At 32.3% G+C, this 17,107-nt stretch overlaps 2 protein-coding genes across 2 annotated transcripts; one reads left to right on the forward strand and one right to left on the reverse strand.

Annotated features, from left to right (window-relative positions):
* Positions 1-330: 330 nt before the first annotated feature.
* Positions 331-16,110, forward strand: LOC126740472 (O-glucosyltransferase rumi homolog). Its single transcript, XM_050446502.1, has 6 exons — positions 331-526; positions 782-950; positions 1,004-1,133; positions 1,186-1,342; positions 5,756-5,949; positions 15,031-16,110. Exons 1-6 carry the CDS (start codon positions 385-387, stop codon positions 15,454-15,456), a joined length of 1,218 nt encoding a protein of 405 aa, XP_050302459.1. The 5' UTR covers positions 331-384; the 3' UTR covers positions 15,457-16,110.
* On the reverse strand, positions 5,965-12,949 carry LOC126740473 (mannose-1-phosphate guanyltransferase beta). The gene is made up of 3 exons (XM_050446503.1): positions 12,001-12,949; positions 6,919-7,057; positions 5,965-6,272 (listed from the first exon to the last, which is right to left on the reverse strand). Exons 1-3 carry the CDS (start codon positions 12,767-12,769, stop codon positions 6,083-6,085), a joined length of 1,098 nt encoding a protein of 365 aa, XP_050302460.1. The 5' UTR covers positions 12,770-12,949; the 3' UTR covers positions 5,965-6,082.
* Positions 16,111-17,107: the final 997 nt, after the last annotated feature.

Raw genomic sequence — 17,107 nt, forward strand, 5'->3', positions numbered from 1 at the left:
TTTTTTATTAAATAATATACTTATATTAAATTTTGTGTGAAAATGGCAACACCGTGTCCATTTCGGCATCTAGCGGTTTGTTGCTTATCAAAGAATTTTTGACACATGTCATTTGTCAAAAGTTAATCTAATTTTTACACCTAGAGGATAACCATTTTAAAATGTATACATTGAATGTCGTATTTAAACTTTTTTTTTAGGACCCAGTGTCACAAGGACAACATTTTCAAGCGAATTCTGTGACAACGGCAACACTGTGTACCATTCCGCTTTAGCGTCTTGTCACTCCAACTTGTCAAGTGATTTTTGACACATGTCTTTTGTCAATGTCAAAATTTGTTTACATTGTAAATGTAAACAAACCATTTTCAAAATTTTTAAAGAATGTACTTGTTGCAACATTTTCCGTTAATTTTCGTTGTGTTTTTTGGGTTATTTTATGGCACCACAATTAATGCTGCAAATCAGTCGTGTTCTAAAGAAAATAATAGCTGTGCAAGGGAGGAAACGAATAAATATTCTAAAGGTACGTTTTCAGCATTTTAAATATTTTAGCCTTAAAATATGAATCCTAAGATACCTGAAAAAGCACAACAGGCAAGTTAAATTTATACCGCATCCAGTGTTTCAATGTTTCCATTTAATCATCCAATTTAGACACTCTAAAATTAAGATATAAAACATGTCACCAAATGCCTAAGTTTCTTTTGTCTTTTGCTAGGGTTGATTCCCTAAAAACAGTTAAAAAATATATTTGCATGTCAAATCTCATATATTTTAGAATCTAATACCAAATACCTCAAATATATCAATAAAATAGAAGAAGCAAAAAGTAGATATAAGCCCTGCAACAACAAAAATTGCAACTGTTATATGCCTGTGATTAAACATGACTTAAAGCCATTTAAAGAGGCAGTATCCAAAGAAGATATAGAGCGAGTACAGTCTAAGTGAGTTAACAAAGTAATTCCACTGCATTACCAATAATTTATGAATATTTCAGAGGCACCAAATACCAAATAATAAACCACAAACTTTATAGAGAGAAGAACTGTATGTTCCCAAGCAGGTGTCAGGGTATAGAGCATTTTCTTTTGAAACTTGCACCAAAACTATCCGATACAGAATTAATTGTACGTCAAGTAAACAATATTGATCAATAAGTTAGATTAGTTTTTTTTTTAGATAAACACAAGAGATTGGCCACAAATACATAAAAACTATGGTACTAAAGGTCCAGTGTTTTCTTTTAGTAAAACCGCCGAGTATCAGGACATCATGTATCCGGCCTGGGCTTTTTGGGAGGGAGGACCTGCTATCAGTTTATATCCCAAGGGAATAGGTAAGGAATAATAATCCAGTTAATATTTATTTGGTTGTACCATTGTTGATAAGCTCATATAGCACTTCAAGGAAGATGAATTTATGTTCTACTAGTGATCATAGATATTTAGAATTTTATATATTATTTATATAGATACCAATATTCTAATAGGATGTATCCCACAAAATCCAAATTTTTCAGGAGAAAGAAGAGAACGAGGGAGATTTAAGTATTTAAGAAAAAAATGTTTTTTTTTAATATCTTTTTTTTCTATTATTTGTTTTAGATTATAAGGTTTTTTTTTCACTTATTTTTTAAATTGACGGCAATAAGTGGGTTACGTCTTATTATAATATTATGACTTTATTGGATACAATATATTTCTTTGTAGTGTTAGCACGATAACTAAATTCTAAATATTGTGGGTTAAGACAAATTAAACAACGATTATATTTACAACGAATTTACTTTATTCCTTATCAAAACTTTTTTAAAGGAAAAAAATAGGAAACAGAAGTTTAATTCAAAACAAATATTGAAAAACTAATCCAAATCTTTACAAAATGGAACTCTAATATGACTATTTTGTTCCCTTACTTTTTTTAACAGCTTTATCAGTCTTTCTTGTGGAACTTTTAATTTTTTGTACTTCTATATTGTTTACCTTCTTGTTTGATACTTCTGTTTTTTCGTAATATTTTATTACGTCCTAAAAATAGTGCGTGTCTTTTGGAATCACTTTTTTTACCTGTTGTAAATCCATTCATTTTTTCTTTGAAATTTATAACCTTTTACTGTATAAGGGCCTGGGTACGTATTCATCCAAGGTAATTCCTTTTTGTCTTTGTGGTAAAATTGCATACGGGTCGTCGTATTTAGTTTTATACAAGATTTCCCCTGAAAGTAAATATTTTACACATCTTAAGTCTGCCACCTTTAATGGACTGTTTAATTTTCCTGGGCGAATTGAGTTATATCTCATCAAGTTCGGGTTGTCAAAATTAAGAAAGTACAAGTGGTCTAAATATTCAACTTCTAAAGGCATTGGGTTTTTTCTTTTATAATATTAATGTAGTCTGTAGGTAGAAAAATATCTTTTCCCTTTAATCGTCTCTCAATAAGGACCCTTCTCAAGAAATTTTTGTTCAATCTCAATATTAAATTTTGTTGCAAGAAAGGACAATGCATTGGACAGAACGACATTCTTATTTTGATAACCGCAACTGTCCGAGTATAAAGTAATAGGTTTTTTGTCTGCCTCCAAAGCTGATGTCAGATGTTTGATGATGCAGGTTACAAAAACTTAACAACATAGTTCCCCTTCTGTTTCATTCCATAGGAAATTTTTGCATGCATGGCTTGACAAGTTGTAGATGGTAAAATTGTGTATCTGCAATTTTGTTTTATAATACAAGGAGCTTGCTTGTAATTGAGGACATAATTTGACGGCCTGTGCGTCCATTGTAAAGCAATAAATTAACTGATCTTGTGCTAAAATATGATTCTGATAAACATTTTCGTCAATCTGATTCATTTTGTATCCACAGCATAAATCGCACTGATCCTTTCTAGGCTTAAACAGTGCAAGATTCATTTCGTCAAATTCTTTTAGAAAAGTACTCATTGACAAGAGCAGCACATTTTCGTTTAGACATTTGTTTTTATAAAGTTGAAATACGTCAGTTTTTGATTTAAAATCTTCCTCTAGATATAACTTGTTTGACTTTTTGCGGCAGTAGTGACTTTCAATTTTAGGCAAACTATCTAAAAATAGGTGCAACTATTCTAGCTTTTTATTTTGTTCAACTGAATGTACTAATGTATTTTTTTTTTATTAGTCTTATTTTTGTTTATGTCCTCCTGATTATTTTGTGTTCCAAACACTGATCCCTTATTAACCCAGTGCCTAACTATTCGTTCTTTTATACCTAGCGTACCAAGAAATGTTTGCTTGCACACTTGGTGTTTTCCGTCCTCAATTTTTAAATAGTACTGAAAGGAACCTTGTCTTCTGGTTGGATTTATTGTGTAACTTCTTTTTCTTTCAACGTAACTAGTCATGTGCTAAACGTAAAGCCTTTTTTGCTCCCAGGACATATTCCAAAATGTTTTAAAAATTGATTGTCGGATTTCTTCTGACATTAGGTGGCAGAAACGATTTGCTGCTTTTTTGCAAAAACTCGACATACATTTAGGTCCAAGTATTCTTTTATTTCTTTTTGTATCGTGTTTAACTGTCCCGTCTTTAGTTCTTGTGTATCCAATGTACTGTTCTCACATCATTCTTTTTCTTTTGTTGACATTTTTATGCCATAATTCTTTATTAGCTTTTTTCTTTCTTCTTTTTTCAGCTATTTTTGTATCTTTAAAAAAAAAAGAAATTGATTTTCAAATAGGTTTTGCAACCCAAAATCGAATAAGATGGGAGAAGAATTTTGAATAGGGGTCCAATAAAAGTAAAGCTTCTTTATTTAAATATCGACGTTCGACTTTTATGAAGTTATCTTTAGGACACTACAATGGTAAACGGATTTAAAAAGGTTTATTTTTTTAAATTTCGGAAAAAACTACTATGTTCTTTAAAGTATAAAACTTATAATATCTGGTTTCCATCGAGGGGTCTTGAGGATGACTTTACTGTGAAGTCGAAACCTCGACATTTAAGTCAAGAAATTTTAGATTTATTGGGCCTCTACCCAACAATTTTCTCCCATCTTCAGTATTTTACTGATGTTAAATTTTACCTTCAGACTATACTAAACCTGGGCTATCTTCATCTGGGTTATTTTGATTTTGTTCTTCATTTAAGTCGTCTTCTTGTGATAATCGTATAAATTCGGAATCAAAATTATCTTTGGGCTCTTGTACATTTTTAGCTTGGCAAATCTTGTTTTTAAGTTCCAATAGAGATAGGCCATCTTCATCTATTTCATCCGTTTGGTGTGCTTCAATAGTATTATTTAAGTCGATTATTGGCAGACTGTCATAGATTACGTCTGCGGAATGCAAAAAATCAACGTGCACGCTGTGATTATCAAAGGGGTGTTGAAAAAAGTTATTGTCATCTTCGTTAATTACTTCTAAATCGTAAGGCACATTGTACATCATATCGTTAATATTTACTTCGTCATTGATGAATTTGGGTTCATTAGTAATAGTTTCGGTTTGATTTAAAGCCATTGTCATTATCTTTGCTACTCTATTAGAGATCTAAAACAAATAGTCCGTTTAAGTAAAAGGCTTACAATATCTACCTATAACAAACTTTAAAGGTAAAATAAAAAAATAAATAGCTATAACCAGTTTTACTCTAAATAAAAAAGATCTTTTTTCTTCAATTTCTATAGGTGTCACAGTATTTTTTTAATTTATAATTTGGCTTAAAGTGCCTAAATTATAAATTATTCCTATAGATTTTGCTCAGATAAACCCATACAAATACATTTATTTATAGCTCTAATACGACCTAAGCCACAAAATACATGGTATCGTTACGTCGTATTAAGCAGTCATTTTTATAAATATGTCGTATCCAACATGGTTATTCAGAATTACAATACGACGTACATGACCTAATTATTTAAAAAGCAAATATTGTTACTATAATTTTATAGTATAAATAAATTTAGATGCGTTAAGAAAATAATAGATATTACAATGTAACTTACCTTCGACATAAATAAAAAAATAATAGACACTTAAGATACCCTTTTTAATTGTAATAATGCAACAAAGTATAGACAAAGTATATACTATCAACACTCACTTAGTAAAACCATGAAGCGACTTTGGTATACGACCTATTAGAAAGAAAAAAATCAGCTGTTTTATTTACGACATATTAGAAAAGGTGCCTAACAAATATTTCTAGTTAAATGATTTTTACGATATATTAGAATTTGAAGGAACACAGTGAATTGAAACCATTTTTGTAAAAAACGTAAAATCGGAAATTTGTGGGATACGTCTTATTAGAATATTGGTATCGATATATTATATGTACAATAGTGAGCTAAACAAGCAACTTAGATTAAGTTGTTTCGCTCACATTCTTAGAAAATTTGCTACTAATTTTTATTGTTGTTTTGAAGTTAGGAGCTATAGCTGATAAAAAGTAGATAACTCTATTCCTTGGTTAAATATGGTATAGTAGCTATAATTTAAAAAAGCAGTTCATTTTTCTCAAAGAGACTTCCTAATAATGTTTATTCTTATATAGGGTGAAGCGACAGAAAATACTCTGAGACTGTTGACTTTGTGTTTTTTCACCCTCTGAATATATATCTGCTGAATGCTCTTTTTCACATTTAAATCCTTTTATGGGTTAACTGATTACAATCCAAACTTTAAGGCCTCCTTGTAATTTCTGATTTCTATTTAATTTTTATAGTACCATAAAAAATACTTAATAAAAATTACTGAAAAATCTAGGTCGTTGGGATGTCCTACGAGAAAAACTAGGAAAACTGGGCAATTTAACACTCTGGCAAAACAAAGTGTCAAAAGCGTTCTTCCGAGGTTCGAGAACCTCCTCAGAGAGGGACCCTTTGGTACTACTATCACGCGAGCGTCCCGATTTGGTGGACGCTCAGTACACCAAGAATCAAGCGTGGAAAAGTGATGCGGTAAGTAAAACAGCGTTTTCAAATTAAAAAAAACCCTCTTATATTAAAAAAAAAAGGTCAAATAATAATAATAATAAATCTAAAAACCTAGTAAATAAATGTACAAATAAACCTTTAAAATAATAACCGAATATCACATGATGATCTGGGGCGTCCGTACCGAATCTCCGATGTTTTTATGGGGCAACACTTGGCCTCCGTTTATGTACGTTTCGTCTTTTACTATGACGTCCTCGCCGAGGACGGTGATCCCTTCCATGCGGACCCACTGGCCCACGCTACAACGCCAACCTACTATGCAACTTTCTAGCCAAGTGTTTGACCTGAAAATACTCCAATCATTAATTAGTTAGAAGTGGTGTTTTGTGGGTAAATTGGTCAATTTTTGAAAAAAAAATATTTGTTTCTAGCCAACGTTTCGAATTATATTATCTTCAGAGCTCTATCATGGATAGAAATTCTTTTTAATATATTTGCTAACAAAAATTTAAGCGTGCATGCATGTCATAGAGTTTCAAAAAGGGGGAAGGAAACTCTATCAAAACCACTTACTGAAGTTGTAGATCTTTTGAATTAAATTAAAATAGCATAGATTATATCCCTATTGATCTGACTAGAGATACATATTATCATTCAACAACGATCAATGGTTTCACCTAATACCATACAATGTTTAAGTGACTTTTTGAGCGCGTTTGATTTTGACATTGAAAGTAGTTATTTCAAATTCAACAGAAACGTCTATTAACAACCTTTGGACTTGGAATGGACTCGGATATATTCATGTCAGAATTGCAGAATACTTATTTAAGTACATTATCCTTTCCTGTGCCATTTTTTAAGAGATATTTTAACAATATGGTGAAATTCTTCAATTAATGTGGATTATAGTTCTTCTTTAATGTAACTTTAAGCAAATTGATTAATTTAAAATTACATGAAAGTATTATGTTCTTTTTTTTACTTTACCTGATTATAGCATCCCTTAAAACTGTGGTTCTTTTAATGCAAACACCATCTTCAATGATTACACCAGGTCCTATAGTCACATTTGGGCCTATTTGACAACTTTTTCCTATTTTTGCTGTGGGGTGTACCAAAACATTACCTAAAAACCAAATAATCATCTGAATCTTAATTTATTCATTCAGTCCTTTATTTATTTATGGAATCCATTTACACATATTGTAAGACATAAAATGTGACTGTCAAATGAGAGTATTGAATCATTCGAGATTCTCAAGCCTAAAACTTCTGTTTTAAAGCCAATTGAAAGATTATTTATTGAGTAAATAAGATGTATAGGTTTTTTCTGTCTTAAGAAGGTTTTATGGCATTTATTAATATTAAGTGACGTGCTATTAAATTCACACCGAGTAAAAAATGATTGCAGATCTTGTATAAGAACAGCATAAAAGAGTCAATACTTCTAAATCCCTTGGCTCAGCACTCTTTCTGTCATTATGGAAGCATAGTTTTGTGGTACCAATATTTAAATCGGATGTTAATGACCAAATAGGCAACTATAGGGGCGTTTGCATCCAGTCGGCCATTCCAAAACTGTTGGACAGTCTTATAATAATAATAATAATGTCTTATATTACCAAAAGTTACAAACATTATTTACAAATCAATTTATTAACTAAGTATGCGTAAGTGGCGCAGTCTAGCTGTATTAGCTACTCTACTGAACCACATACGCACACAGTAAATGAGTTAAAGACAACTAGCGTGATAAAAATAAAAGAAGTATCTTAATTAAAATTACAGAGAAGAGTTCAATAAAATAAAATAGAAAACAACATTATTTAAAGGCAAAGAATGGAGATCCAATTAACAATTTGAATTTAAAAAGTCTAAGATTTGATATATTATAAAGATTAAAAAAAAATATATATTAATGACTATCTAGGTGGGAATATACAACCACTAACTTGCAAGTCAAAAAGGTAGGTTTTTAACCTTAGTTTACACAACTGAACATTTTTTAAATTCATTGTCTTGAGAGGCACTGGAAGTGCGTTATAACATTTTACAAAATTATAAGTAAAAGAGCGTTGAAAAATTGCACTTTGATGATGTGGCATAGACAATCTATCTGAAAATCGCACGTTGACATTGTGGACATCATGACGAAAAACAACTCGTTCTTTAAGGGAACTAGGTGAGTTAATATAATTAACTATTTTTAAACAAAAAATGCAAAAATTTAAGACTCTCCTATAATCCATTTTAAGCCAGTTTAAAGCAGTATACAATGGAGAAATGTGTTCAAATTTGCGCATGCCATATATAAGTCGAACACAAGAATTTTGCACTTTTTGTATCCTATAGTTACTACTAACATCTAAACAAAATCCGTATATATAATCACAATCATTAAAATTAGACAGAACAAGTGACTCGCATAACATTTTTCTTAAATTAAAATTTAAGATATGTCTATTACTATAAAGTATTTTTAATGCGATATAAGACTTCTGAATAAGTTTCTTGACATGTTCTCTAAATCTTAAGTTCACTATCCAATATCAATCCCAAATTCTTAGCAGAGTCGACAAAAGTTAATTTATTATCATCTAAAAAAACATTTAGATTATTCTTTAAAGAAAATGCTTTACTTTTATTGCCAAATATCATAAATATGTGATTTAACAGGATTTATTTTTAAATTATGTTGTTTACAAAGATCACTCAAGGTATGTAGGTCTTCATTGACAAATTTTTCAAAAACCGCAGAATCACTAGCACTTAAAAGAACAATAAATTTGGGTATCATCTGCAAATGCCTGTATTTTACAATATTTAGTTGCTTTAAGAATATCAGATGTGTAAACCAAAAATCATAGTGGGCCTAAAATTGACCCCTGTGGAACACCTGATAAAATTTATAAAAAAAAAGTAAAAAAAAAACACACAAACAAACCTAAAAGAACGAAAAGAAAAGAAAAAAAGGAAAGTAAAGTCACAATCTCAAAAGTTATCCAAAAAATTAGAACAAATAACTATTAATAAGATATAAAAACCCAATTATAAAAGTTTAACAAGATAATCACATATTCAACAAAATTAAATTAAATTAACTGCAATATACCTACTAACTATAACTTAAACACATGGTACTTAATCCCAAGAGTAATGAATGATCCACCAAGATATCGACATCACATGAACCGGAGAGAAATGTATATCGCAGAGGTGACAGATCCGATTAAATATAGCGCATATTCTATATAGTAGCGATTTCAACAAGACATTAGTATGAGGCCTTGGCAGAAAGAATGTTAGGGGATGTCTGGCATTAAGCCTAGGCACCATGAAACGTACACCAGAAAGAAGTACAGGACTATCAATGCAGGAATTTTACAGAGAAGATCATTCTTCTGAGATGTAATGGATGTAGATTGAAGCGTTCCAATAGTTGCAGATGATCAAACCCTCTTACCGGATATATGCCATCCTGCCTGAAGGCCAAAAACTTAGCAAATCTACGCTGAACAGATTCAAGGAGACCAACATGATTCTGATAGAGCGGATTCCATATAATGCAGCCAAACTCCAGTTTTGATCTCAGAAAGCAACAGAAAAGCAGTCTTAATGTAGATTCCAAAGTAAAACTCTGAGAACTTCTAATTATGAACCCAAGCCTTCTCAGGGCTGACTTGATTATGTTGTTGAAGTGTGGAACGAATGTAAATTCAGAGTCAAAGGTTATACCAAGATCAGTAATTTGCTCTAATCTACTCAAAATAGTATCATTAATAAAGTAATTAAAATTTAAAGGTGTTTTTGATCTAGAGTAACTGACCACACTACATTTAGCCGCATTCAAACCTAACCTGTTAACAGCGCACCATATCTCCAATGTATTTAGACAGTTCTGAAGAAAAACACAATCCTCCAAACCATATACATTTAAATATAGCTTCAAATCATCGGCAAAAGCCAGCCTATGACAAGTGAGTGACTTGATCAAGTCATTTATAAAAAAACTAAACAGGAGCGGACCCAGGTTCGAGCCCTGTGGCACACCCGACGTTACGTTAAAAAGTTTCGATTTAAAGCCCTCATATTCAACATATTGAGATCTACCAATCAAGTAGGAATGAAATAAATTAAATAATCTCCCTGAAAAACCATACTGAGTTAATTTATGCAGCAAAATATAGTGATCTATCCGATCAAAGGCTTTTTGGAAGTCGCTATAAATAACATCGACTTGAGTATTAACATCAAGTGATTCACAGATGTGGCTAGACAGACAGGATAAGTTAGTAACACAAGATCGCCCGCTAAAAAATCCATGCTGGTCTACAGAAATTAGTTCTTTTTTGCGTGACTAAATAACGACCGATTCAGGATAATTTCGAAAATTTTTGAGCAGTTACAGAGTAACGAGATGTAGTTCACGATTTGATCAGAGTCGCCAACTTTTAAAATAGGCATTATTTTAGCAGTCTTTGTTCTGTTGACAGTATTAAGTTGAAAATGTAGGTCAGCGGATCAGCCAGGACACCAATGCAATCTTTAACCAAGAAGCTAGGCACACCGTCTACACCAGATGTTAACTTATTTTTGAGTTTTTTACTAGCCAAAATAATCTGGGAAGCATCAACGTTGGAAATGTCAAAGTGGGGCACATTATCAGACGTCGACGAATGGTTAATGAAATTTGATTGTATAAATGCCTCACCAAAGAACAGTGCAAAAGCATCAACTATGTCTTGTGGGTCTTTAATTACCACGTCAGCTGGTAGCCTCATCATACCAGGAATCCTGGTGCCAGCCTTCTTAGAACCAATAAAATTCCAAAAGCTAGATGGGTTCAAAGAAATATTCCTTTCGGTGTTTGATATATACAACTTATATTCATTGCGTATTTGTAGTTTGATAAGGCGTCTAAGAGAATGGAATTTATTTTGAAAGAATGGAGAATTGTACATTTTAAAGTCCTTGAAAGCATTTTATTTCCTATAAATGTTCTTAATCAATTCTCGAGAATAATAATTTGGAAATCTTCTTATACAGGATGTCCGCTAATTAATGGTACATGGAAAAACCACAGACTCCTGATGTAAAAATATTACGATTTAACTATATTTACCTATATCCAAAAGTTGATATTAACTGAGATACTGGGTGTTAAAATTAAAACTTTTTTTTTGTTTTTCCCCAATAACTTTAACAAAAGTTAACTTTTTTTCACAAAAATTTGTAGTTAGGGGTTTTTTATGTCGAGAAATTCATTTTTTTAACAAATTGAGTGTACAATGTAGGGGGCGCTGTCTGCGACATCTTTTTCTCTTTCATAAGGTCATAACTTTTTTGTGCTTAACTGTATTTAAGTTTTTATTGAAAATAATACTTTTTTCATATTTTTTACGTAAAAAAGGTATACTACTTTCGGGTCGCTCAGAGTCGCCGTTTTCGAGACATCTGCCTTCAAATTATTTAGTACAGCAGCTCAAGCAAGCAATAATGACGTGTTACTCTTTACCAATCATTTTTTACATCATAAATAATGTATAAGTCATTGAGAATAATGCAGACAAAAATTGGATTATCATTTAAATAACTTTATTTAAAATAACTATGACACTAGAAAATCTATTGAAAGAAAATGACATTAACGAAAGGGACTAAATATGTGATTAACATACAAAACCAAATTGGCATCAGCAGATCTGCCCTTTATAAATTCAAATTGGTCCAGATTTAAAATAGTTTTAAAACTCCCAACTTAATCTCTTAATAACAAGACCATCTAGTAACTTTGGTAACTCTGATTGGTTACATACAGCACAATAGTTGGTCACATCACTTCTATTCCTAGATTTTAAAATAGATTTTAAAATAAATTCTTCCTATGGTACAGAACAACCCGAACTAAGAGATGAATTAAAAGAATTAAAAATAATCCATATTGGCCTTGTAATTGTACACAGGTACACATTCATTCATTCATTCATTTAAACAATCTGGCTTTAATAAAATTAAATTGATCAATAAGGAGCTTAAATTCTTTCCATTGTAAATTTTTATAATTCTTACCAATAACTCCTGGGCCATTATAAAGCCTCTCGGGCTCGCTTTGTCTCAAATGTTTCAAATACAAACACATTCCCGTCAGAAAATCTTTCGGTTGTCCCACGTCCATCCAAAATCCCTCGAGTTCGAAAGCAAACAGTTCATGGTCCTTTGCCATATGTGGAAACACTTCTTTTTCAATCGAAGTGGGCTTGGGTTCGATGCGATTTATCACACTGGGATTGAGCACATATAATCCCGCGTTGATTTTATTCGAAATAAACTCCTGCGGTTTCTCTATGAAGTTTTCGATGCATTTTTTCTCGTCGTAAACCACCACACCATATTTCGAGGGCTCTTCCACTTTTGTGACGACAATAGTGCCTTCACGGCCATGCTTCTTGTGAAATTCGATAAGTTTCTTAAAAGGGAAATCGCAAATGATGTCCGAGTTAAGGACGAAAAAGGGCTTGTCGCTCTTTTTCAAGTGCTCCCCGGCCAAAGCAATAGGCCCGGCTGTCCCTAACGGTTCGGTTTCGTGTGAAAACACCATTTTCACCCCCAGTTTCTCTGCCTCGGCTGCCAGCTCTCTCTCCATCTCCTCGGCCCTGTAGGACACCGCTAAAATCACTTCTGTGACCCCCACTTTCACCAGAGCCTCCACCTGATGCAACAAAATCGGTTTATTAGCGAACTCCACAAGGGGTTTCGGTCTGCTCAAAGTAAGGGGGCGAAGTCTCGTACCGTAACCACCCACTAAAATTAGGGCTCTCATACCCTCTTGGTCGGACATTCTTTTTTTTTTTTTTGTTTTTAAAGTTCAGAACACAATACGGCACTTGACACTGATGATTAATTGTGTAATAAGGGATTACGTGGTTAATTACTGGGGAAATTGATAAGATATATGTGGAAAATCAAAGTTGCCAACAAAGCAGAAATTGAGGTTAGCGTCATATTGTTTGTTTTGATGTTTTTTTGGGGCGTGGCCCAGTTAAGTGACAATGACAGGCGGATGACGTATGACGGACAAGTTGATTTGAGACAACTTTTGAGTAGAACACCATTTTGCACTGTTGCCAAAGGCAATTTTAAAAATATTTCTATAAGAAAATTGTTCATTAGGGAAATTTCTGAAATGTAAATGAAAAAAGTAGCTATGGTTTTCATACCAGCCAAACTTTCAATCTTGTTCTGATTGCTTTTTTTTTTGGGCGTGGCATCGTTAGTGACAGTGGAGATGGGTGACATCGAATGGGATAAAAAGTAAAATGCGCTGTTGCCAAATAATTGTTTTTTTTTCTAAATATTTGTTTATTATCCATTGTATTATTTCGCAGATTTATTCATTATTTAGTAATAAAGCGTTGTCATATTTATTTAATTATTACTACCTTGACAAAAAATCAGAATTTGAATGTTTTCTTTTGGGGCGTTGTCAGCATGACAGTGAGAATGACAGGTATTTGACATATAACCAAAAATTTCTATTTGAGAAAACTTATGAGTGGAAAACTGATTTGCATTGTTGCCATATATACTTTTTCTTAAATATTTCTATAAAAAAACTGTTTATTAGTGCAATCTCTAAAATTTAATGAAAAACATTCCTATAATTTGCATACTAAAAAGCACTACAATGTTGCCAAACTTCAAACCACTTGCCAAAACTTAGGCATTTTAACAATGTTGCCAACAATGCAGAATTTAACGTTGGAGTCATTTTTTTGGAGCGTGTCTTAGTAAAGTGACAGTGACAGGTCTACGAATGGGGTAAAAAGTTAAATGCACTTTTGTCAAACTGGTTTTTTTTAATTGTATATATTTGTAATTGTCAATTTGTTTATTGTAAAGTAGGCTCCAGCGTTGCCAAATCTATTTAATTACTTAAGACAAAAAAGCTTGTTTTGATTGTTTGTGCGTGGCCAGCATGTGACAATGACAAGCGTGTAATTTATGATTTCGATTTGAAACAACTTTTAAATAGAAAATTGATTTGCAATGTTGCCAAACACATTTTCAAAATATTTCTATAAGAAAAGTGTGCAATAAATGCAATTTTTAAAATCTAGTGGAAAAATTCCAATAATTTGCTTAACAAAAAGGTTACAACGTTGCCAAACTTCAAAGCATTTTAATACTGCTGCCAACAAAACCAAATTTAAGGTTAGCGTCATTTTTTTTTGGGGCGTGACCTATTAAGTGATAGTGACATGTGACAGATGACATCGAATGAGGAAATACGTGAAACGCCTTGTTGCCAAATAATTATTTATATATATTTGTCAAATAAACCAGGGTTGTCAAATCTATTTAATTACATTGAAAATTGACAACAAAGCAGAATTTAAGCTTGCCTATGACATATGATCGACTATTTCGGTTTGAGACAACTTTTGAGTGACAAACCAGTTTTACACTGTTGCCAAACACTTTTTCAGAAATATGTCAACGAAAAACTGTTTATTGCGTGTCATTTCTAAAATCTAAATAATTTTTTTTTAAAGTATTGCAACGTTGCCAAACTTCAAAGCACTCTTGTCAAATCTCTAAAGCGTCATTCCAAACATCATCATCATTAACATTGTTGCCAACAAACCCAAATTTTAGGGCGATAATTTTTGAGCGAAAAACCGGCTTATACTGTTACCAAACACACTTTTTCAAAAATATTACTGTAGAAAAACTATTTCACATTTATTTTCTAATGTGTAATGCAAAAAGTTCCTTTAATTCCTATATTAAAAAGTATTACAACGTTGCCAAATTTTAAATCAATATTTCCAATTCTCAAAGCATCTGAACAATATTGCCATTAAAGCAGAATTTAAGGTTAGCGTCATGATGTTTTTTTGATCCTGTCACTGTCACTTATTATGAATGACAAACCAGTTTCCAGTCACAAAAAGTGACAGTGACAAGTGGTTGACGTATGACAGATGGATGCGAATAAGGGACAAGTTTTGGGTAAAAAAGTGGAACGCACTGTTGCCAAATAACAATAATTCTAACACAAAGAATTTCTATTATACTAACAAAACATGTTTTTTGCAGGATACTCTTCACGCTCCCCCGGCCAAAGAAGTCCCGTTTGAAGACCATTGCAACTTCAAATACCTCTTCAACTTTCGCGGTGTTGCCGCTAGTTTCCGTTTCAAGCACATCCTACTGTGCAAATCGTTGGTTTTCCACGTAGGGAACGAGTGGAAGGAGTTCTTTTACGACTCCCTTAAACCATGGATCCACTATATTCCGGTTGAGGCAAAAGCGACCAAAAGAGAATTAGAAGTTCTACTAGAATTCGCCGAGGAGAACGAGGAACTGGCAAAGGAAATTGCGGAAAACGGTTACGAGTTTATTTGGAATAATTTGAGGATGAAAGATGTGGAATGTTATTGGAAGAGGTTGCTGGACGAGTACGGGAAGTTGTTGAAGTTTGAGGTGGTACGGGATGAGAACCTCGTTGAGGTTAGAGGTTAGGTTGTAGTCTCATTTTGTTAATGTTTTAAGTGGAGACAATAATCTCTTAATGTTAAGACTTAATTGTATTAATGAATAATTTGCATTCCTTAGCAAGCTTTAACGGTGCGGTTTTCACGGCGGACGTTAAGTAATAAGTTCTTTTATGTGACGGTCTTAAGTTTTGAGATATACTGGTCGAATTAAATGGACAATGCCTGAAAGAAACAAATAAAGTCCAAGAATGTGGAAATCCATGTGAAATTATTAACTATTAGCACTCCCTATGAGCCGCCATTGTATTTCACCATTCCGAATTTTTTTTTATACTACACTAAACTTAAGAGAAATATTAACATTCCTAGTGATATTAAAAAGGTTTATTTATATTCCGTCAATATTCTAATTTTTGTTTCCTGGAAGTTCCTGGAACGTTCTAAAACTGCTACCTAACAAATATATCTAAAAAAGACCTGACGGTCTCTCAAGTACATTTCAAGAATATTATGCGTTGCTTTTGTAAAATTGATGTAAAACGAATATACCCAGAGAGATTTTTTGTTAAACTAAATCACTAAAAAGTGACAATAATACTCAATAAAATATTAGTGTGATAAGTGACAATAATATGCATGTATTGACTTAATGGAGAAATAAATATATTTAAATCCCAAATTGGTATTTTTACTGAAAAGTGCCAAATACATGAATCCTATAGAAGCAAAACCCATCCGACAAATCCACTTTTGGTCAAAAACGAGGTTATTGTTTTGAACTGTTTACATAATAAAAATTCGCAGATTTAAATAGGTTTGTGGTATCAAAAACCGTCAAAATACGTTGAAATTTAAAGTAGAATAATGGCTAGTTTCAAAATCCGCCAACGCGTCGTAACAAAAACCAACAAATCCATTTCGACCGATCACGGCGCTCCCGGCGTCCACATAATAATAATTTTACGCGCGAATTTTTTACGATGTTTGTTCGTATAACGTTGTTCGCGGACTCGAACAGTAGTATTTTGTACTTTTATTTAATTATTGCCAATTTTTTTATTAAATCATAAGTTTTAAGTGCCTAAAACTCTATGAAATGGAATTGACAAAAGCAATTGCTTAACTAGCAAATGCTATAAGTAAAAGCAATTGCTGGATCTATGATATGAATAAAATTTTGAAGCAAATGCTGCTTTTCCTATATGTATGTAGTAATTGCTTATTCGTCCACGCGTCTCCACTCCTATTTATAGATTTTTATTTGGTACCGAACTTGAAAATTTTGCATCGTCCACTCATCAAAATTCCTGCCTTATCGTCGCCTTCCCAGATATTTGTGTTTTTTTTTTTATAAACATTTGCTATTTATGTCTCAGTTCGGCGACAAGAGACCAAAATGTCGTATTGTCGTTCGCAAAACTAACGAGTTTTTTAGAACATAGGTACAAGTCTATATATTTTTTATAAAGATAAATAATCGTAATATGGGGGATTTGAGTGAAATTGAAGAAATTGATAGTGATGAAGAAATTATAGACAAGAATTTAATATTCCTACACACATTAAAGGAAAATAAAATCGTATTTAATAAATCACAAGTTCCGCAAGTTAAAGTAGAAAAAGAAGTCGCTTTAACCGTGTTAGTAAAGCAATATAAAATTTTTAACGCCCTACTT

The sequence above is a fragment of the Anthonomus grandis genome, chromosome 9, assembly GCF_022605725.1.
Source record: "Anthonomus grandis grandis chromosome 9, icAntGran1.3, whole genome shotgun sequence".
NCBI classification, from domain to species: domain Eukaryota; kingdom Metazoa; phylum Arthropoda; class Insecta; order Coleoptera; family Curculionidae; genus Anthonomus; species Anthonomus grandis.